The sequence below is a fragment of the Pimephales promelas genome, chromosome 11 (genome assembly GCF_988280905.1).
Source record: "Pimephales promelas chromosome 11, fPimPro1.hap1.1, whole genome shotgun sequence".
NCBI classification, from domain to species: Eukaryota; Metazoa; Chordata; class Actinopteri; order Cypriniformes; family Leuciscidae; genus Pimephales; species Pimephales promelas.
In genome coordinates, this window is record NC_142779.1 from 18,334,073 (window position 1) to 18,356,652 (window position 22,580).

A 22,580-nucleotide genomic window follows, 5' to 3' on the forward strand; every position below is an offset into this window, starting at 1 on the left:
ACTTGTCCATCTCACCATCTCACACCATTGGTGGAGCAAATGCTGTAGTTTCAACCTAGTTGGGATGCTTAAACAGATTGCAATTATACTTGATTTTGGGTTGTGGTCTGACTCTTTTCTACTCCCCTTGCACTGAATTTAATTTGGTTGGTCAGAAATGGATCTGATCACTGAAGTACATTTTATGCTCAAGTTGAAATGTTTAACATAATTCTGAATAGATTTCTATCTTAAAATATAATTTGGTCTACACACTCATTACAAAAGACACAGGAGAGAGAGAGAGAGAGAGAGAGAGAGAGAGAGAGAGAGAGAGAGAGAGAGAGAGAGAGAGGGGTGAAAGGAAAGGTTAAGTCTAATGGGCAGACATTTTCTCTCCACACACTTAGATTGATCTGATCATTAAGCAGCTGCTAGAGGGTGAGAGTGTAAAAGATCTCTGAGGAGAAATCATTTGACATGGGCAGATGCATTAAAACAATCACACACTCAATCTGAATCTGAGGTTGGGAATCTCAGAAGATTGAAAACAACAACAAAAAAATTAACAGTTTTCTGTTGTGGCAATGTCGGTTATATGTTAATCAATGTGTGTGTGTGTCTTTGTGGTCCTTTGAAACTCGCTCACCCCTATTCCCGAACACACACACACACACGTGCAAGCAACACACTTCAAACATCCAAACCCGAACACTCGTGCCCCCAAGCCTTTGGTTGTTAGTGGAGCATGATGGGAAAGATCTAATATCTTGTGGCATGTGATGTAGGCACATTGACTGACGCACACACACCAAGAAACATGTGTATATATTCTTGAAGTGTGTGGGGTGATGCATGATGACAGGGTTCTCTTAACCCTTTGTGGGTTTGTGAGGGAAAGATTCCCTTTAGTCATTAAACACACTTTACCTGGGGTTAAAAGCGAGGTTTAGAACAAGGATGTCTATGGGGTTGAGCCCTGAGTATATGTGCATCTGCGTCATATACTGCCTGTCTGTATATGTATATATGAATCAGTGTCTAAATGTGTAAGGGTGGAAAATTAAATAGTTGAGGTGACTATCTGGTATATGACATTACAATTCTTACAATTACAGAATTGTAATGTCATATACCAGAAAATCACCTTGACAACTATTTAATTTTCCATCCTTACTTCAGTCTATCTCACTTCTCTGTTTCAGTCAACATCGATGCATGTTTGTAAGCTATGTACAATTTAACTGTTTCAAATAGTTGACTGAATAGATCCTTATATATTCTTTATTTCTCTGTTTCTCTCTCTCTCTCAGAGGAGGACACCTCTAATGTTCAGATAATGTGTGCGTGGTGTCAGAAGGTGGGAGTGAAGCGTTATTCTCTCAGTATGGGCTCTGAACTGAAGAGTTTCTGTAGTGAGAAATGCTTCGCTGCCTGTCGACGTGCCTACTTCAAACGCAACAAGGTAAACGCCCAGTCTCCACCTCTTCCTGTCCCCTCAGCCAATCAGGCTCCTTCTGTCTGATGTCACTTCTTCTGTTCTGCCTTAACCTTTTTCAGTGTTACTAATCTTTGGCTCAAAACTGTAAATGACACATTATAGATTTTAAGCAGGTATGACATATAGTGATTCACTCATAACTGTTACAGTATTTTTTTTTTTCCACAAGTAGCAGTATGACTAGAGTCCTTATTAGGTTATTATTCTGATCAGCTGAAACACTAAGTTATTTTTTTAATTTTCATTCGTTGGTAGGCCTATTTGTACTTTACTGATACTTTTGAACATGGTTGGTTCCCAAAGACAAGCTGATGGCATGGGTTATTCCTATTATACAGTACATTTGATGTTCCCATCAAACATAACCGTATACAATTACAGAAATTATAACTCTCTATTATAATTATAAAAAATATAGAGATTATATATATATATATATATATATATATATATATATATTTAATGATATATATATAAATATAATATATAATTATAAAAATATAGAGAGCTAACTCTCTATATCCCTCACAGAGCAATTGCTAAATTTATTTCCATCCTGTTAATTTTCTTAGTTATGATTAATAATTTGTAATATTTCTGAAAGTCTGATTTACCCCCAAAGCAAGAATATTCAGCAATGAACCTCATTTAGAATTAGACCTCATGCCATCAGAGTGAGACAGATATTGATTGTGTGTTTTCTTTTCTATCTAAGCTTGGATATGTGAGGAATTGCAGTGTAAGTATACTGTGTTTGGATTTCTCCTCTCCTCGTGTGTGTTAAAGACCTGTGCACTTATTCACACACTGATGGAACTCATTATATCATGGACGCATGCAAACACACTCCCAGACATACATATATTATGCACATACACAAACACAGGCTTATGCACATGTATACAAAAGCAGACAAATTCACTATAACACATGCATACGTACACACACAAGAGTCTCACATGCATGCGTACACACTCCCACATGCATGCATGTTTGTTCACAGCCACCCCTCGCTTAGTGTGTGGTGTGTTTGAGGATAGAGTGGACAGCATGAAGAGACCAACAAACATGCAAACATGACCAGAGTTTTAATGAAGCTACCATACACACGTACAAACACACACGTATACAGTAGTCTCACACACACATACACAAATCATTGGGATACACAAAGCAGACACAAACAATTGTATAAATGTCATGAATAGAGCAGTGTAGTAGGCCAGGGACATAAAGAAAAAAAATGTAAAAAAAAAAACTATGGTGTGTTTTTTTTCTTGACTGTAGAAACCATAGACTGAAATGTGTAAAAATCATATCATTCACACAGCTGAATTTATAGATGTGTGGACATATAGATGTACACATATATTCTGTTTCTAAAAAAAACCACTTTTCAAAAAAAGAAATAAATCAGTCAGAAAATGAGATATAAATAAGCGCAGGCAAAAAAAAATACACGAGGGACTTATAATTTCATGAATTTACAACAACGGTCAAGCCATTTTCATAATGTTGGGTTATTTTTCAACCTAAAATAAATATTTAAATGATATTTAGTTGAAAAATGAATGGTCTACTCTAGAAATATGAAGGCTATTTTAATTAACCATTAATTTAGCATTTCATGACAGTTGAACATTAATTCATTATTCAAATATCTATTATTACCATAGTGAAAAAGATTCTCTTTCTCATTACTGTATTAGAAAGAAATCAATGAAGTAAAATATGTATACAGTATTTATCATATCTGCCCTAATTTATGCAGATTAAAAAGAATACTCATTGCACTAGAGTAATGATAATCCAACGACAAATCCAACAAAACAAAACAAAAAACCTGGATGTATTAAATAGTAAAGAGATTTTTGTGGGGGAAATGTGCTAAAATAAAAAAAAAAATAAGTATGATTTTTAGTCTATTTATTTTGTTGTTGATTTTGGGGGTGGAATGTGACCTAAGCTTTATGAGATTCGCCCCTTTTATACATTTGTGAAGTGATTTTGTGCAATGTTAGTTTGTGCAAACTGTTTCAACTTCATTAAGTCATTGCAGGAATATGGCCTGGATATGTTTTTGTGAGATTCACCTGAATATTGATTGAACCGTGTGAAGTTCACCGCGCAAGAGCGTTCACGTGCTGTCTAATTTCCATTGTCTGTGTTTTTATCGTAGAAATGTTAGTACGGCCCAGGTATTAAACGTTTTCTCGCACATAATGAAGAGAACAGATAGTGTGTGCCGTATCATGATACGGTCAGTGTAGTCTGTTATTGTTCTAGTGTAAACTGTGAGGTCGTTTTGGCACGTCTGTAGATGTTTGGATGCTGTATCTCTGAGGAGACACACGTCTGTGGAATGCCAAACGAACGTCTGGCAGGAGCATGTTCATTTCATCCCACCAATCATAGAGCTGTTTACTTCGCTCCTTTGACGATTCTCCTGGCGTTCTGCCACCACTGCGACTCCACCTTTATTTCTATAAATCATTAGGGGGGGGGGGGGGGGGGGACTTTATTACGCTCTTAGTCAGATTATATGAACATTTCCTCTTTCTCTTTTGTCATATACACCACAAGGTCAGCTGCAAAGATAAGCAGTGTTGAGTATGTGTGAAATAAGACACTGGGAGGGGCGGTGGGTCTGATGTTACTGCAGTAGATCTGCAAAACCCGTAACAGAAAAAGAGAAAGCATACACATAATACATATCCTTATTCTCTATCGTCCCACCGGCCCAACTTATAGTGAAACATCCTCACACCGGCTGCTTCAGGTGATTATAATTAAAGGTGTGTGTGTTTGTTTTATGTGTAAATATGGAGTGTCTTCCTGAGAGGAAATGTGGTAAACCTCTGTCAGACACACACACACACAAAACAGTATTGTTAATGTATTGTTTTTATTGTGTCAGATGGTGGGCTCGTTTTATGGTGTCCAAATCCTCCTATTTGTGTGTGTGTGTGTATGTGTGCTGAGGTAATGAATTTTGAAAAGATATTTTTAGGCCTCATGAAACCTTAGAATAACTGAATATTTTGAATACAGAGAAGTGTGTCCATATATGGTTGTTCTGGAGTGAGGTGAATAGGACTGCAATGTGTGTTTGTGATGAACAAGGCTGAATAAGAACGAACTTGGGTTACCGTGAGAGTTTATTGTAGGTCTTCAGTGGTAGCTGCCATTACAATTATAGTCAGAATATATCAAGGACAAGGTTGGAAAGTCTTGTGTTAGCCATCAATAGGAAATAAGTGGAAATCGTTTCTATAGTATTATTTTCTTCAGACATGTACACGTTTGGGCATGGTATTTTAAGAACTTTGGAGTACCATGTAAAATACCATTTTATAGAACAGATAGTTAGAACAGACAAGACAAGTTTCAAGTTTAATTTAAGTGAGAGAGAGAGATTATTAAATAGTATTACAATTTATTATCTTTAATATTTTTTAATGTCATTTATTAATTTGATGGAATTTGAAAAGCTACATTTTCAACATCATTAGTCTTCAGTGTCCCATGAACTTTCTGAAATTTTCTCGAAACAATAAGTTCCTATCTTTTAGTTTCTTGTTTAGGACAGATTTTAATTTCTTATTGCACATATTTGTTATGTGCAAACATTGCACTTTAACAATGTGATGAAACAGTGATGAAAACTGATGTTGATTCTTGGTGAAATTGTCTTCACAACTTCTAAATATTATTTCATTATTTGAGCCATCTCATGCAAAATGGTCATTCAGTTATCAAAATCTGTCAGACATACTGTATATGTATTTCCCATATGTGCATATTCTATTCCGGTGTACTATTGACTTTTCCTAGTAAACTTTGTTAAAATCTGTATTAAACTCTATAACTGTATTTGACACAGAATTTGACAACATTCAGCTTGACAAAGAAAAAAAAAGTAAAACAAAGATGCAAAAAAGAATTTTTCTCTTTTTTGTATTTCCCGGGCTGACTGCCATGGTGAAAAAAAAACTAACTTCGAACAGTACGGCTCACACGATGATAAACACTTTTCATTTGGGTGCCATTGGCCAATTTCCTGATACAATAACTGGTTTTAGAAGAAGTTAAATTAAATGTTCTGGCTGAGATATTATATTTTGCAATAGTTGGTACATGATACAGGATTTACAATAAATAATTATTGTAATAGATAATCTTTCTGACAATTCTAATTATTCTAACTAATGAATTCAACTATTTACTAAACATTGGTGTCTCTTAGTATAATGTTGTTGGCACCATTTTATAAAAACAAGCAGCATTACAGTGATTTTACCATTTAGGAATGCTTTAGTACAATCACTGTAATGCATGGCCTTGCCCTTGAGTTGCTTATTGCTTAAGTAAATGATAATGGGAATCATTAAGTACCATGGTACAAATCAAAATACAATGTGTTATCATTAGAAATGATCAATGTCCTCAAAACTGTCAAATTAATTAAAAAGAGTCATTCAAAGAAAAGAGTCAATTAAAGAAAACATACAAATGAACTCGAACATCTGGCCAAAACGACCATTTTACTAACAGACTAGCCGATGGACACACCGACAGACAGTCACACACCAGTTTGTGCTTCATGCCATAAAACAGAATTAAACGCATCTCTGCCTGCCAATAAGAGCAAGAGAAAAGATGCTGAAAGGATGTACTGAATACTGAATGGCCATACGCTGTGTGTGTGCGTGTGTCTTTGCATGTGTGTGTTGGAGAAAGTGTAACTCTTAAATATTAAATTTGATTACAGTGTTTAAAATCTGACGAAGCGTAAATTATCAGCCTGTAAATGGTGATGTTGATTTACACCATTTTCAGCAAATGCGAACATGCATAGATCTATAACTGTTCGACTATTTTCAATGTTGGAGTGCAGTTTCTCAGTCTCTGAAACAACTCTTTAACAATGTGTCTGTGTGTGTGTTGGAAGCTATTGGGCCCCTGCTTCCCGAGGTCTTGTTGCCATGGCGTTGTGACTCATGGTGCAGGGTGATTATTTCATAGCTTCTAGCCAAGAGAACAAACATACACACTCGGAAATCGCTCTCTCACACATATATTGACTTACACACATTACGGACACACCCTGGGCAACATGTCAGAGCAGTGGAGAAATGCTTATAAAGAGCTAAGGAGTTAATGTCAACTGCCAAAATTCAGGATTGATGGATGAATATTGTAAAATGACAGACAGACAGATAGAGACAGACAGACAGACAGACAGACAGACAGATAGATAGAGACAGACAGACAGACAGACAGACAGATAGATAGAGACAGACAGACAGATAGATAGAGACAGACAGACAGATAGAGACAGACAGACAGACAGATAGATAGATAGAGACAGACAGACAGATAGAGACAGACAGACAGACAGACAGACAGACAGACAGACAGACAGACAGACAGATAGATAGATAGATAGATAGATAGATAGATAGATAGATAGATAGATAGATAGATAGATAGATAGATAGATAGATAGATAGATAGATAGATAGATAGGTATGGACGTACGGACAGATAGAGACAGACAGACAGACAGACAGACAGACAAACAGACAGATAGAGATAGATAGATAGATAGATAGATAGATAGATAGATAGATAGATAGATAGATAGATAGATAGATAGATAGATAGATAGATAGACAGACAGACAGGTATGGACGTACGGACGGACGGACAGATAGATAGATAGATAGATAGATAGATAGATAGATAGATAGATAGATACGGACGGACAGATCTCTCTCTCTCTCTCTCTCACACACACACACACACACACACCTGGGCTGGGTTGTGTGATGCCCAGATGGTCACTGGCAGAGATGTGGTTGAAATGCTAAAGGCCCGGTGGCATAATACATACAAACTGCTAGAATTTGGGGCATGATTTACAATAAGAAGGTACAGAGTTGTTTTCATATACTATCCATCTCAGCCGCTCTGCAGTTTTGGTTACTTAAGCCGTCAGGTACATTGAGTAGTGTATGTCTGCATATGGCTTTATCTGCGTGATGGTGTATGAAAGAGGCTGCTTGGCGTGTGTGGTTATTTCTTGGAGCACCATCATGCCTCAAATCATTAAGACTGCGGATATGCCGTGTGTGTGTGTATGCAGCCTCATTAGTGCTATATGTAAATGAGTTGGCTCGAGTCCAGAGGGGTCACAGACACTACTACGCAAAATAAAGACTGAAGATTTCACAAGTGTGTGTATGAGCAGGCTGATGTTGTTGATCAGTATTTTCGTGTGTGAGATGATTGTCAGCAGTGGTCTTGAGATCCTCAGAAACCTCAGACAGAGTAAATCATTGAGAATATGAAGGATACACAGTAAACCACATTGCTTTCCTTTTGTAAGATCAGTTTTCAGTGTTTTTATGATTTTTTTTTTATTTAATATAGTGTTGCTTCTTTTTTCAGCACTGCTTTCCCCCCAATTTTCCAGAATTTTTCTGAATTAAAACAAATTGTGCTTTTGAGATATTTCAGTGTTAGTATTTAAAACATTTCTTGTTTCAATCTACCAGACTATGCAGTGTAACATTGTATTACAGACACAAATAGGCACACACTCACACACAGAATGTTTCTTTTCTCTCTATATATGTCAGTTCAGCACATGTTGTTTTTTTTTATCCTCTCACTCAATTCCCTCATTCACATCATTCTTTCTTTCTTTTCTACATCTGTTATGTATGTGTTTATTTTCAGTTTTGGCCATGCATAAAAAGGGACATTATGTTTTTCCTTTAGGCCAGAGAGGAGGAGGGCGTTCCACACCACAGCTTGTCCAAAGACACGCCCAGACTTGTCCTCAAGACAAACAGCGATGTGCTTGTAAGATATAAACCATTTAACACCCCAAAATTAGAGATGTAGAAACAGCATATGAATATTGAATAATTGAAAAATTGTGTGATTGTGACCATGTCTGAAAGTCTTAAGTCTGAAATATGGTGTGAACAAATCTTTTGACCTATTTGTTAAAAAAAAGAAAAGAAAAAGGAAGCACTTTTTTTTTTATTGTGACATTATTTTATTCAAGTATGCTGTATTAAAATCCTAGCCAATACTGATAAACCAATAATTATTGTAATGTTATGGATAATTTGGTTGATATTAAAATTAATTCTATAAATTAATGTTAAAAAAGCAGTAAAAAATAAAATCTGTCATTTTAAGTGTTACAGATTACAAATAATACATAGGCTAAATTATGAAAAATAACATGAATTTTTACAATGTATATTTAGCAGTGATATTAAATTATTAAATGAGTGTTTTTAAAGATTATTTTTAATATTGATACCTATAATAATAATAATAATAATAGGTATTATAGGTCAGATATCATTCGTTAGTCAATATTGTGATGAGACATATGCCAATCATATCAACTTTACAGCAATTATCATTATATATTTATATATATATATATATATATATATATATATATATATATTGCATTACAGTGATGAGAATAATGTCACATTCAAAAACATGATGACTCTAAATAACTTCTTAATGTGGTTGTTATATTTGGGAGTGAGATATGACCCATTATTTTATAGTGCAAAAACAGCAGAGCAAAATTGTTTTAGCTTCTGTTGATTAAGACTTGACACAAGACTGGTCATATCACAACTGCAATGTTAACTCAAGACTAGGTTATGAAGGTGTTCTGCGTATCTATTTTATTTGCTGTAAAATCAGTTTGTTATACATCTCTAACATTCCATTTTTCATGTTTTTATTTAAACATTGTCAATCTGCATTGAATGTTACTGTTTGTCACAAGAATGGATAAGTGGGATATGTGCATGTGTGTGTGTGTATAAAATCAGCATATGGCTGGTCGAGAACAGACACATTCTGGGGGCAGAGGGTGTGTGTGATGGGAAAAGAAAAGCATTAGCACGGAAACTTCCTTTCTAACATTGAGTTGGCAGCCGTACGTTAGCAGGTAATTGCAAAAGAGCGTACAGCTACACACAGCATGGTCACGGACATCGGCTTAACGGCTACAGCAGAAGTAAATGACAGTAATTACCTCTCAACCATGTTAGAGAGAGAGAAAGGCAAAATAAGGGTGAGTGAAAGATTAAGAGAAAGAGAGATAGAGAGAGAGAGAATGAAGTCCATTAGGGTAATGTGCAGTAAAATTTCTCTTAGAGAGCCATGACTCGTTAAGTGGTCTCCATCTGTCTCGCTTTTTAAACTCAGGAAATATGAAAATCATTTATAATTGAGAATATCCAGGCTCGCCTTGAGCTGGTTTGTGCTTGTTAAGCACAGCTTCTATATTTTAAACTTCATTAGAACATCACATAGATTCATGAATGAGTGGCGTCTGTCAGCCATATTTCAGGCAGCTTCTTTCATATCAAGTCGATTAAGATTGGATTACTAGGCTTATGAAAAATGTACATTTGTATGTAGATAATCTATAATATTGATTTGATCTCCTCAGGTGCTGTATGTTATGTCAAAATGGATTTGTTTATTCTTAAATCATTTTATTCATCAGTTTTTTACTGTAAAATTATCTAAACATCCTTAAAACAACATAAATGTTTTCACAAAGCACAGTAATATAATAAGACTTTTCAGAGAATATTGCTTGAAGTTTCCCAACTTATTTTAAACAAAAACCTCATTGTACTAGCAGAGCTGTGCATACAGCAAGAGAAAAAATCTATTTGTGGAGTAAAAAATATAAATAAATAATTCAATATATATTTTATATCTGAAAAGACTTATTTTATGCACTTATCTAAAGTAAAGTCATTTTGTTTTGTTTTTTGTTTTTTACTGGATGTGTTTTTGTTTTTGTTTTTGAATGTGTGAAAATGTGACCATGTCTCATCCAAGCCAGTGATTTCACATGATTCAGCTTTCCCTTCCTTCCTTCCGTCCTTCCTTCCTTCCGTCCTTCCTTCCTTCCTTCCTTCCTTCCTTCCTTCCTTCCTTCCTTCCTTCCTTCCTTCCTTCCTTCCTTCTTCCCTTCCTTCCTTCTTCCCTTCCGTCCTTCCTTCCTTCCATCCTTCTCTCTTCCTTCCTTCCTTCCTTCTTCCCTTCCGTCCTTCCTTCTTCCCTTCCTTCCTTCCTTACTTCCATCCTTCTCTCTTCCTTCCTTCCTTCCTTCCTTCCTTCTTTCCTTACATCCTTCTTTCCTTCACTCCTTCCTTCCATCCTTCTTTCCTTCCTTCCTTCCTTTTTTCCTTCCTTCCTTCCTTCCATCTTTCTTTCTTTCTTTCTTCCCTTCCTTCCTTACTTTCATCCTTTCCTTCTCCCCTTCCTTCCTTCCTTCTTCCCTTCATTCTTCCCTTCCTTCCTTCCTTCCATCCTTCTTTCCTTCCTTCCTTCCATCCTTTTTTCCTTTCTTCCATCTTTCTTTCTTTCTTTCTTTCCTTACTTCCTTCCTTTTTTACTCCCCCCTCTCTCTCTCTTTCTCTCTGTTTATCTGTGTGATGAATGTCCATCATTGACAGTAGTGGCATATGATAAATGCCTTCATTATCTTCAGTGGAACTCTGGCTTTGGCAGTCAATTCACTAGTCTTAAGAGAAATCTCTGTCTCTGCAGTCCGCTCAGGCAGGCCTGGGGCAAATCAGATTCAGATTCAAAAAAGCAGTGTTGGTTTTAAAATCAAAGGTGTACGGTTGCCAACCATACACACTTTTGAACACCACACATATCAAAATAAGCAGGCATAGGAGTTTGTTGCTATTAGATTTCTATTGTGTTCAGCGTGTGTGGAGATACGTATGGAAGCTTGTTTCCGCCACAATGAAAAATAAAAATGTAATTGCAAGATTTTTCGAGAATTTTACTTTTTTTCTCACAATTGCGAGATATAAAGTCAGAATTGCGAGATATAAAGTCGGAATTGCGGGATATAAAGTCAGAAGTGTGAGATATAAAGTCAGAATTGATTGATATAAAGTCGCAATTGCAGGTTATAAATGCAGAATTGCGAGAAATAAAGTCAGAATTGTGATATGTAAACTATTCTGAGGGGGAAAAAGTCATTTTTTAGAATTGGCCTGATAACTCGCAATTGTGAGTTTGTCTCACATTTCTGAGAAAATATGTCAGAATTTCAAGATATAAACATTTCGAGATATAAACTCGCAATTATGCGTTATAAATTCAGAACTGCAAGATATAAACTCGCAATTGTGAGAAAAAAAGTCAGAATTTTGAGATAAAAAAGTCTCAATTCTGTCTTTTTTTCTCGCAATTGCGACTTTATTTCTCAGAATTGCGACTTTATATCTTGCAATTGCAACTATATTTCTCACAATTTTGACTTCATATCTCACAAATGTGAGATAAAAAGTGGCAATTATTTTTTTTTATTTAGTGGCAGAAACAAGCTTCCAGACAAGCCTGCATTAGATTAAGAAGAGTAATTTTGTTTCTACCTGATTTTGGGGCAGATTCACCACTGCAGCACTTGCATGCAGTGTTTTAGTGCAAAACATGTCGGTTTTCTATAATAATTAGACTTGTAATGGATAGCTATACCACAATCTAGCACTTAGAACTGACTTTAGGAGAATTTTAAGTATAGGGTGTTTGCACCATTACTTAATTTTCATAAATCTTTAAGTGAATTGAAAGCTTTAAAAAAAAATCTCAAAAAGTTCATGCAAATAAACAATGTAATTCATTCTCTGCAAATTCCCTCTTCTGTCTGCAGTTAGTTGTGTTGCCAGGTCTGTCTGTGTCTACTTGTCTGTCTTTTTGACAAGCCAAATGTTTGCAAACCTCTTTCTATGTACTCTACTTGCCAGGCCTAAGGCAATTTTTTGTTTGTCTGCACTCAACTACTTCAACTGACCTCCTCTCTGGAGATTGACAGATCAACTCAAAGACACTGTTGTTGAGTGGTTAGACAGATAAAACTATCCTGACAGAAAGAATGTCAGAGAAAAAGTGAGAGACAGAATAAGTGGTTAATCATTTAGTACTTTCTTATTGGATATTCATGTCTATGTTCATCTTTCTATGTTTTGATGTTTCTATCCCCCTGTTAAATTACTCTATTCTTGGTGTTATCAGAATACATCATATCCTTTAATTACCCAGAGTTCCATCTTCCTTTCTATTCTGTCGCGCTCATACACATGCTCACGCAAACCAGGTTTAAGCCCCTCGTCCCTGTCTATCTCAGTCTGTTGTCACTGTCTTTCTCAGTTAGTGTCACCTGCTGTGCCACAGATACACACTCACAAACACACTCAGAATCCACATGCATAATTGCCCCTTGAAGGGAAAACCTTTTAGTCGTAGCTGTCAGTTTGACCCTGCAGCTTGCCTTAGGCAGCTGACTCCTGACATCTTGTAATGAGCGTGTCTATGTGAGTATGAGGATGTATGTGTTAAAAATACAGTTAGAGAACGTTAATCAGAGAAAAACTCCTTTTTAAAATTATACTCTCCTTTAGCATCTTTATGTTTATTATTTGAATATTTAATTGCAATATTAATTATCTCATTATAATGATTTATTTTATAATTCATATATTTTTTATTATAAAATATTACTTTTGTAATCTGTGAGAGATGATCATCTGAGAGCTTTTTTTATTTTAATCTTTCATGACATAAACCACATTTCTCTTTACACTTAGGTGGTTATAATGCTCTTCTTTTATCCCCTAAATCTCTTTTATCCCCTAAAACCTATAATCTTACATTGATCTGACACGGTACAGGGCACATACGCTTCACTGCGTTCTAAATGGCTCTCTTAGTCATAAAGAAGGACAACCATACTCTTTTAATGTCTTAGTCCACGGAGAGTGTTTAGATTAGAACTTGTATACTTTAAAATAGACATTGTGAAAATAAAGCTCTTGTTTACATTGTTCACTTTGCGGTTGTTCGTGTTACAGGTCTGCGATTGGTGCAAACACATCCGCCACACTAAGGAATACCTGGATTTTGGAGCGGGTGAGAGGCGGCTTCAATTCTGCAGTGCAAAGTGTCTGAACCAATATAAGATGGACATATTCTATAAAGAGACTCAGGCCGCACTGCCAGGGGGTCTGTGTAACCCTCCTCTCCCCACGAGTGATACGAAATCAGAAAGTGGAGGAGGTGTACAGCTCCTTACACCTGAGTCCTGGAGTGCACCTCTAAGCGAGCTCCGCAGTCGTAGGGTACCTTCACCAGCGGGTGCCATCACTGTGGCCGGACCTTCTGGATCCACGTCGGGGTCACCATCTGAAACCGGAACTGTGTGTTCCTCCTCGTCCTCGTCATCCTCGTCGTCATCATATACGAAAATCCCCACACCACGGCCACACGAAAGCCCCGCATTACCACCACACCCTCCACCACATATAGCAGGTTTACATCCAGCTCTGGGGATGCCTCCTGGCAGCCCGCCGATGGTCATGACACCCCGTGGCCCGGTCCCTCTCCCTCTCTTTATGGAGCACCAGATGATGCAGCAGATGCGGCCTTCGTTCTTACGTCCCCCAGGCCCCAACAGCCCTCATTCCAATCCCATGATTCCTGGCATTGGGCCGCCACCACCTCCTCGGACTTTGGGTCCTCCATCAAGCCCCATGCACCGCCCACTCCTTTCCCCCCATATACACCCGTCCTCCAACCCAAACCTTTCTGGGAATCCTACAGGTATGATGCCCCCTCACCATGCCGGCCACATGCCAGGCTTGCCTTTCCCCCCAGTTAACATGATGTCAGCTGGACCCATCCCAGTTCCGCCCATTATGAATTTTGGCATGCCTTCTCTGGCCCCCTTAGTGCCACCACCAACATTATTAGTGCCCTATCCAGTGATTGTGCCATTACCAGTCCCCATACCCATTCCGGTGCCCATACCGTTCAGTCCGCAGGCATCAGGTGACCGACCGCGAAATGACGGGACACTTCCGAATACTGCAAGCGAGCGGAGCTATTCAAAAGCGCCGCCGTCATTTTCTCCCGGCTCCTCCAGAGGGGAAGAGAGGGACTTTCACCAAAACCCTCCCACCTCAGATACACTCTCACCGGGATTTTCCAAACAGATGGACCAGGGTAGGACAAACATGGCTGATCTTTTGGTTAAAACAGAAAACTCTGGTAACAAAAGCTCTGGACACTCCCATAAAGACACACCAGCAGACGGTGTCATTGATCTAACGACCAGTTGGCGTTCCCGACAACAGCTAGTGATCCAGAGGGCTGTATCCTGCGTGCAGATAAAAGCAGAGCCCGGGTTAAGCCCACCACCTGCACTTTTAAGTGAAACTGAGGTGGATGGGTCAGCTAGTTCTAGCATAGTTGCAATAGAAGATAACATCAGAGACAGAAATGCCGAAAGCCCATTGGCTAGTGTGGCTCTGCCTTGTGCTGACCCGTCCTTCTGCAGCGGCACGCCGCCACTTTCTCAACCAGTCACGTGCAGTGCCTCCACTGTTTCTAGCAACACCACCACATCTAAAACGGAGCCTGCCTCTGCTACTCCCTGCAATGTGATCGTTAACGGGAGCTGTAACGTGCCTCCAGCAGAGAGTTCGATTAGAACGCCTTCGCTAGAGCAGCGCCCTCTGGTGGACCCCTGCCGCAGGACTCCTGCTGCGTGCGACGAGCCTGCGGGCGCAGATCTAGAAGGAGAGGACCTGAAAGAGAACAGCTGCTTGGCCACAGAAAGAGACTTGGCAGGTAAGAGAAGCTCAAATGACCAGTCTGCCATTACAGCAGGAACAGGGGAGGACAAACCTCAGAGCCCTGAAGATGACCCATCTGGTGAGGACCATGCTTATGCCCTGCCCCTAATGCCCAAACCTGGCTGTGTCATTCAGCCCGTGCCCAAACCTGCTGACAAAACTGCTGCCAACTTGCCCTGTGGCTTGACAGCACCATTAACGGGAACCGTTCCAATGGAAATGGAGCCTCCGCTGAAGAGAAGGTGTCTGCGTATCCGCAATCAGAACAAGTGAAATAGAGGACAGGTGAGAATCAGATTTTGTCAACTTTCTTGGTAGTCATACGTTTAGTCTTTTTTCACACTATGATTGCTTTGAGCACAACAAATGCTGTCAAAAATATCTGTGCTTTGTTACAAATTAGGTTTAAAGGAATTATTTACACAAAAAAAATCTTTAAAAAATATCACTAAAAAGCCCATGCTGTATCGCATACTTGGAGAGGATTTGTGAATGGCAGTGAAGTGACACAACTGATATTGCAAAGCTAAATTTTCAGCAGCCATTACTACAGTATACAGTCACAGATGTTGAAAACAACACTGCTTAATTAATATATACATGGTATGTATATATTAAGTCTTTAAAATCACTTAAATTGAATGCACCCTTGCTGAACAATGTATTCCTTAAAAAAAGATCTTACTGACTCAAGAGTAGTATATTATGCATATAGTCCTCCTATACAATAAATATGTGTTATGAACAGAGCAAAATGTTACATTATAAGATGTTATAAAACAGCGCTATTATACAGTACATGGGGAATATTCCACTCAAGTGGGTTAACCGTCTGTCAGTTGAACCCACGAAGTTTGTCAGTGAGTCAAATTAACGAATTAGCCATTTAGTCTTGTTTTTGAACTAGATCAACTGATTCATTGTTCAATACTCTATCCCTTTAATACTCTGAGAACTCCTACATTTATCTCTGAATTGTTCATTTAGCCACATGAACTATTCAAACTGATCGAAAAAGACCAACAAGGCTGAATGTAATAATTTACCCATCACTCTCTCTTTAATTTTTCCCACCTCTCTTTCATAGATGTTACCATCTCACCAAAGGGAAAAAGAGGACTGCACTATAGCAGAGACCATCAGCTGTCCACAGGCTCCACAATTCAGCCAATCAAGATGTCAGCCTAGTTTCTCCACCTTTTCAAGCCCTCACATACACACTCTGACTTAATATGCCCAAAGATCATCCAGATTGGACAGAAGTCAGCTTCGTCTCCAACCCTTTCGGCTAAACAAAGACTGACACAAAGTGTTAATCTGGGAAGTAGATCGGCTGTGATGTTTGACCTCACTTACGATGTCTTCAGGCATAGTCTGTTCTCAGTCTGCTTGTTGATGAAAGATATATTTCCCGTCCTCTTCACCCGACCCTCCACCCATGTCTTGTTGTTGAGAAGATTTTCCCCCTACTGGTTGGAGGCGGCATTGCAGTGCAAGTCTATGGTGTACATATACAGATTTCAAAGAGGGCAGAGCTAAAGCCAAACACAATAGGTCTGCCAGGCTTCCAATCAAACATGCTCATGAATATCTGAAATTGGAGCAGGGCCTGTTAAATCCTGCCACAGATGGATGGAGCAGTTTTCTGCTTTGCCTGTGCATTCGAAAAAGTTTGGTTTAATCTGTCTGCACGTTTGTCGTCTGATGCTATCAGTTTGAAAGACTAATACAGATGCAGAGCCGGTGTCAAAGATGGACAGAAACCTATCTGAAAAGTACACTCAAAACTTTCTCTCGCTCTACCCCTCACTTCCTCTGACTATATCAGTATCTGCAACACCAGCAAAACACTCTGTAGTCTTTCTTAACCTCTTTCCTTTCTGTCCTTTCTGAGGGAGAGGTGTTCCGGAACTGGACACCAAAAAAATAACAGGAAGAGAGAAACGTGCACAACCTGGAGGGAGTACCAAAATCACAGCGGGAGCACAAAAACAGAAGGATGGACTGAACTTTCATTTCATCGCTGGGAAGATGCTGGAAAGTCATCCACCGTTGGAGAAGAAAACTAGAAGATAAGTAGTCTGCACTACTGGAGAAACGTGTTTGTGGATTGTTTGCTGGTTTAGTGTGAACCAATGAAAATTCATTTACTCGTCGATTTGACTTGAGGATTACAGGGTACAGACCTCACCAAGCATTTTGGCAAACTGTAAAAATGGCTGCTAGCTTTGTAGCCATTGGCTTGGAGACTGTCCCACCCAGTCTGTTCCATCACACAAACGCTCATTGCCATGCCGCATGGCTCAACCAAGAGTCTGTCTAACACTGCTGGTGGGTTGTGTACACACTGCCCTGATGTATCAGATGGCTGGATTGAAATCAGTGTCCACAGGGGCATTTGGGTTGGATTTCTCATTATTTCTCATTGTCCATCATATTGCGGTGCTCTTATTTAAGAAAAATACCCTCCTGGGTTTCCTATCAGAGTACAATCAAAACCAGTGGAGAGGTCAGTAAGTGATTCGGGCAGCAGTGAGCTGGTGTCAAGGGTGCATTCCTGAGGTTCATTTGTGGTTTTTTTTTTTTGCTTTTTTTTTTTTTTTTTTTGCCAAATCCCAATCAGTGCTAAATTATGTTCATCACTTCCTTTCCAGCTACGGTTACAGGAACAGTTCAGTTAATTCCAAGGTGCCCTTAGTGTAGAGTTCACTTACACCAGATGCCAAGAACATTTTGCTTAAATGTGGACTGAGTTGGCTAGGTGGAAATAGAGCCAAAATGATTTTAGTTACATAGAGTACTGTAAGATCCGAATGCAGGGTGAGCACCTGAGTGCACAGGTTATTTGTTTTGACTAAAGTGGAGGAGTTAACCTTAAAGCCGTGTGTGTGTGTGTGTGTGTGTGTGTCTGAAACTCTGGGCAAAAATATGTCATGCAAGGTGATAGAAATCACAATGAGGATAAAAACAATTGACACAGATCAAACACACTCTATGGCGATTTGACAATTTACAATAAGGTTAATTGTAATTGAACAATGAGCAATACATTTGTTTCAGTATTTATTAATCTTTGTTAATATTAGTCAATAAAAATACAGCTGTTCATTGTTTGTTCATGTTAGTTCAGTGCATTAACTAATGTTAACTAATACAACCTTTGATTTTAATAACATATTAAATGTTGAAATTAATAAATGCTGAAGAAGTATTGTTTATTCGTAGTTCATGTTAATTAAGGTAGTTAACTAATGAACCTTATTGTAAAGTGTTATCGACAGTACTTATGAATTCTCTCTGAAGGGCAAACATTTCAACATTTCTGAGAGCAGAATTTAAGATTCTACATTTTTAAATACATTTGTTTACTTTCCTTTTGTATTTTTTTTTTCAATTAAGTTTTCTGTTTTTGTTTCGTTTTTTCTTTGTTTTGTCTGGTTTTTCCCCTTGTCTTTTGTCTTTGTTTTGTTTACTTTTTTATTATTCTTTTTTTATTTTAACTGGCCAACACTGACCCAAATCTCCCCTCTCTTGCCTTCAACCTTTACCACTTCTCTCTCCCTCTGTTCCCCTACCCCCCCCCCCCCCTTTTTTTTTTTTTTTGCTCTCTGCTCTTGGACGATGTACAAAGCGGAGTGCAATCCTACCCCTCTGTACTTTTTGTCGAAGGATTCAGTTTCACAGTGGTATATTTTTTTAAGAGTGGGCTCAGAGGTCTAATTGTGACTGGTTAGAGTAAGGACTTGATTTCTCTCTGGGGTTTGTATGTGGCGGAGTCTTATTCCAGTGTCAGATTTAAACACACACACATTCCTGTGTCAGATTTATTTTGTCAGTCCTGATACGGCTGGCTGACCCTACTTCTGGATTGAGGAGTTACAGAGAACAGATTGATAAAAAGGCCAAAATGTCAGCAAAGCACAAATACACACACCCAAAGTGCACAGCCAATCTCTGTGTTTGTTGTGTTTATGTGAGCGCAAGGGAGAAACAGTGAATCTCAGTGTTGATCTGTGTGTGCGGTGAAACCAAACGTACATTACATGTCTGGATTGGTCGTGAGGAGCCAGCAACAGCATCATATGTCGCTCTCATTATTGACTCAAATTTCCTCGCTTTTTCCCCCTCTCTCTCCTTCTCCTCTTTCATACTGAGCCCTTTTACTTCTCCATTCCTATTTGATTTCTTTTACTTCTCTAAGTAATATTTATTAAGTTAGCATTTCAAATATTCCATATGTACTATACTGATGAAAGCCTGTTTTAATCTTAAAAAATTGTAAAAAATAAAAAATGTAATTGTGAGAGTTTAACATAAGTACATAAATCACATTGTGAGAAAGGAAGTCACACTGTGGGATATAAATTCACAATTATGAGAATTAATCGCAATTGCTAGATTGAGGGTCCGTTTACACGAAACCGGTTTTGTCGGTTTTCGGAGCCTGAAAAAAACACAAACTTTTGAAAAATTGTTTCAACGTGCGAGTTTTTGAAAACGATACCGTGTATGAAACGAATTTGTGAAAATGGTGACGTTGTGCACAATGCTTAGGCTATTATGTGTTCAAACTATAGTTTTTCTTTACAAAGTGACATCACCAACTACGGGCCTGGCAGCATAATACAGTTTTTAGTCATTTTCTCGGTTCCATGTGCATGGAGATCGTTTTGACAACGCTGTCATCTGTATGCAAAAACGCAAATGTAAGATCGTTTCCGTTTTTAGTAGGCCTACATCGGTGTTGTGTAAATGTACCCATAATCACATTGCAAGACAGAGTTGCAATTATAAAATATTATGTCTCAATTGCAAGACATAAAGTCTCTGTTGTAAGATACACAATAGCAATTTAGCTAAATCAAAGTTGCAAAGGAAAGATAGTCACATCGTCACATTGTCAGAAAGTCGTGATTACCTTTTTATTTTTATTACTCTGATATCCAGATGTCCTGAACAAATAAGGCTGATTAAATTATTCACTCTGAACTATACTATTTTTCCCCATTTTCAAACTTGCTTCTATAATAGTTTGCTCTTAAAAGAAGCTCAGATGTTGATTGATAGGGTAAATTGAAGGACAATTTAAGGTCACATCTTAAAGAATTCACTCTTCTTAAAGCTGCACACACCACCCAAAAACCCATTGCTTATCTCACAGACATGAAATATGATTTTTATCACTTCCCTGTGTGTGTGTGTGTGTGTGTGTGTGTGTGTGTGTGACCTTGCTGTTGAAACCAGAGCAGCACAGACTGGGCTGGTACAGATATATCCCTGAAACCCAACACTGTTGTAGTGTCTGCGGTCCCACGCAGACAAGACAATGACACCAGCAAAACGCGCGTGTGTGTGTCTGTGTGTGGGACATAGCAGATGAAGTTGTCCTTGACAACAGCAGGGATACACTGTGTGTGTGTGTGTGTGTGTGTGTGTATTGCATGGAAGAGATAGTCACTGCACTCATGGTAAATACTGTAAAACTGGTGTCAACTATTATAAACGGCCTATATATACAACCATTTTTATTGGCTTTCCTTCGCTTTCTAAATGACTTGATCCTGAGTTTTCAGAGTGAGAAATATTCAGTGTGTCCATTACAGGGTAGTCAGATCATTCTAAGAAAAAAAAAAAAAAAAAAAAAAAAGTCAACCTGGTCCGATAAATCAAGCTCAAAATGTATTTCACAATTTCACTTTAGTGTTACATCCTTCAGAAATCATTCTGATATGCCGATTTGGTGCTGTAAGTCTAAAAATAAGCCGTTTTTATACTGAAAAAGGACAAAATATGGGACGAAAGGAGTAAAACAAACAGTTGTTGGAGATAATTATCAACTGCTGCTAGTGATAAGGTCACACTTTCATGTAAATAAATACAAAAATCTGGAAATGAACCCAAAGAAATTGCTGTATTTGTAAGTGACTTAAAAAAAAAAAATCAGCAAAATGGCAACATTGGCCCACTAGAGGAAAGTGAAGTGTGCTCTGTCAACAAGAGCAAAGCAGGACAGATGAGGGACTCAATGAGTTAAAATGAACTGAAATAGCAAACCATAGAGCTTGAGTGCAATACTGTAATCCAAGAGCGTTTCAAAGGATTTACATGAGAGGCGCCTGTTTTAGAGGCCAAAGTGTCTTTCAGTCCTGAGGCTGTGTACAGAGAGAGCATTTGGCTTTTTCATTCACCAAAATTAGTGAGTTTGAAATGTTTGGAGGGCTTCTGTTAATCAGACTGAGGGAACATGAGCACTGCTGTGGTGAAAGATCGGCCACATGCACAGTAACAAGATGGAGACGAGGAAACTCATACAAACCCAACTCAAATACCAGCAAAACCAATCAATCAGTGCATCCCTCATCGAGCAGTGTTACACAACTCAAACAAAACAACCACCTCAGCAATGTCAGCTCTGTTGTAATGATGCAAAATCAAGAAAACTGGAAAAACCGAGAGGCAGCTTATGTGGGTTTTCATCTTATACAGTATGTGACAAAGGGGTCAGTAATATCACAACCTGTTTTCCCACCATTCCTGTTGGCGGTATTAAGAGGATGGCTTTGACAACAGCCAGAATTATGCAACAACAAAATCTTATTTCTGCACTCTGTGTGAGAGGCACTATGTCTGTGTAAAATAACGAGAGCAAACTGCAGTTTCTAAGGAGTTTCAACTTTTTTGAGGCGAACATTTGAGCTGCCTTAATTATTCTTTGTGCTCTGTAATTAACAACGCCTGCTTGTTTTAAAAGAACACTTTGTAAACACACACATACACACACACACACACACACAAATAATAAAGTCAACTTTGTTATCTGGCTAGTATGGATGTATAGATGCTTGTCTGTCCTGTATGAATCTGAGATTTTGTTCAATTTGCCCACCCTCAATCGTCCCACCCTTATCACCCCGAAACCTTGTACATTTACCCTTGTTGTTGTTTCTCAATCTTTTTTTTTTGTGTACTTGCAAAACATTTTATAGTATTATTTATTACTGGCAAGCCTTTGCATTTGCAAATAATAAAAAGCGCGAGAGAGAGTTCTTTGAACAGGGTAGCAAGAGGCAGCAAAGCTGCTCAATGAAAAGTATGTCTGTTTGATTTTTTTTTAAATTAAGGAAATGCAAGAGAAAAGAAAAAAGATAAACTTGTCTTTTGATTATGAAGTTGTTATAAAACTTGTTGCTTTAAAATGTATCATTTTTGTGTTGTAACAGTATTTGTTTAACCCAGTGAATTGCTTATTAAAAACAAATAAATAGAGGCACACTTCAATTCTCATTTCTCCAAGAATGTTCTTCATTTTTATTCTGATCTCCAAGAATGTTTATTCATTTTAGTCATTCTCAAACAATGTTGACTTTGTAACTTGAACAACT

The 22,580-nt window shown here is 38.1% G+C and overlaps 1 protein-coding gene across 6 annotated transcripts in view; it reads left to right on the top strand.

Annotated features, from left to right (window-relative positions):
- sobpa (sine oculis binding protein homolog (Drosophila) a) overlaps positions 1 to 22,476 on the top strand; it is a 39,837-nt gene extending 17,361 nt beyond the window's left edge. For 2 of the 6 annotated variants that reach the window (XM_039672426.2, XM_039672424.2), the window contains 5 exons: positions 1,293 to 1,444; positions 2,196 to 2,219; positions 8,267 to 8,350; positions 13,417 to 15,483; positions 16,286 to 22,476. In XM_039672426.2, the coding sequence (XP_039528360.2) occupies positions 1,293 to 1,444; positions 2,196 to 2,219; positions 8,267 to 8,350; positions 13,417 to 15,471 (2,315 nt within the window). In that variant the 3' untranslated portion in view covers positions 15,472 to 15,483; positions 16,286 to 22,476. The remainder of the gene's footprint in view (positions 1 to 1,292; positions 1,445 to 2,195; positions 2,220 to 8,266; positions 8,351 to 13,416; positions 15,484 to 16,285) is intronic. The other 4 variants (XM_039672425.2, XM_039672428.2, XM_039672427.2 and 1 more) reach the window with 3 other exon arrangements.
- Positions 22,477 to 22,580: the final 104 nt, after the last annotated feature.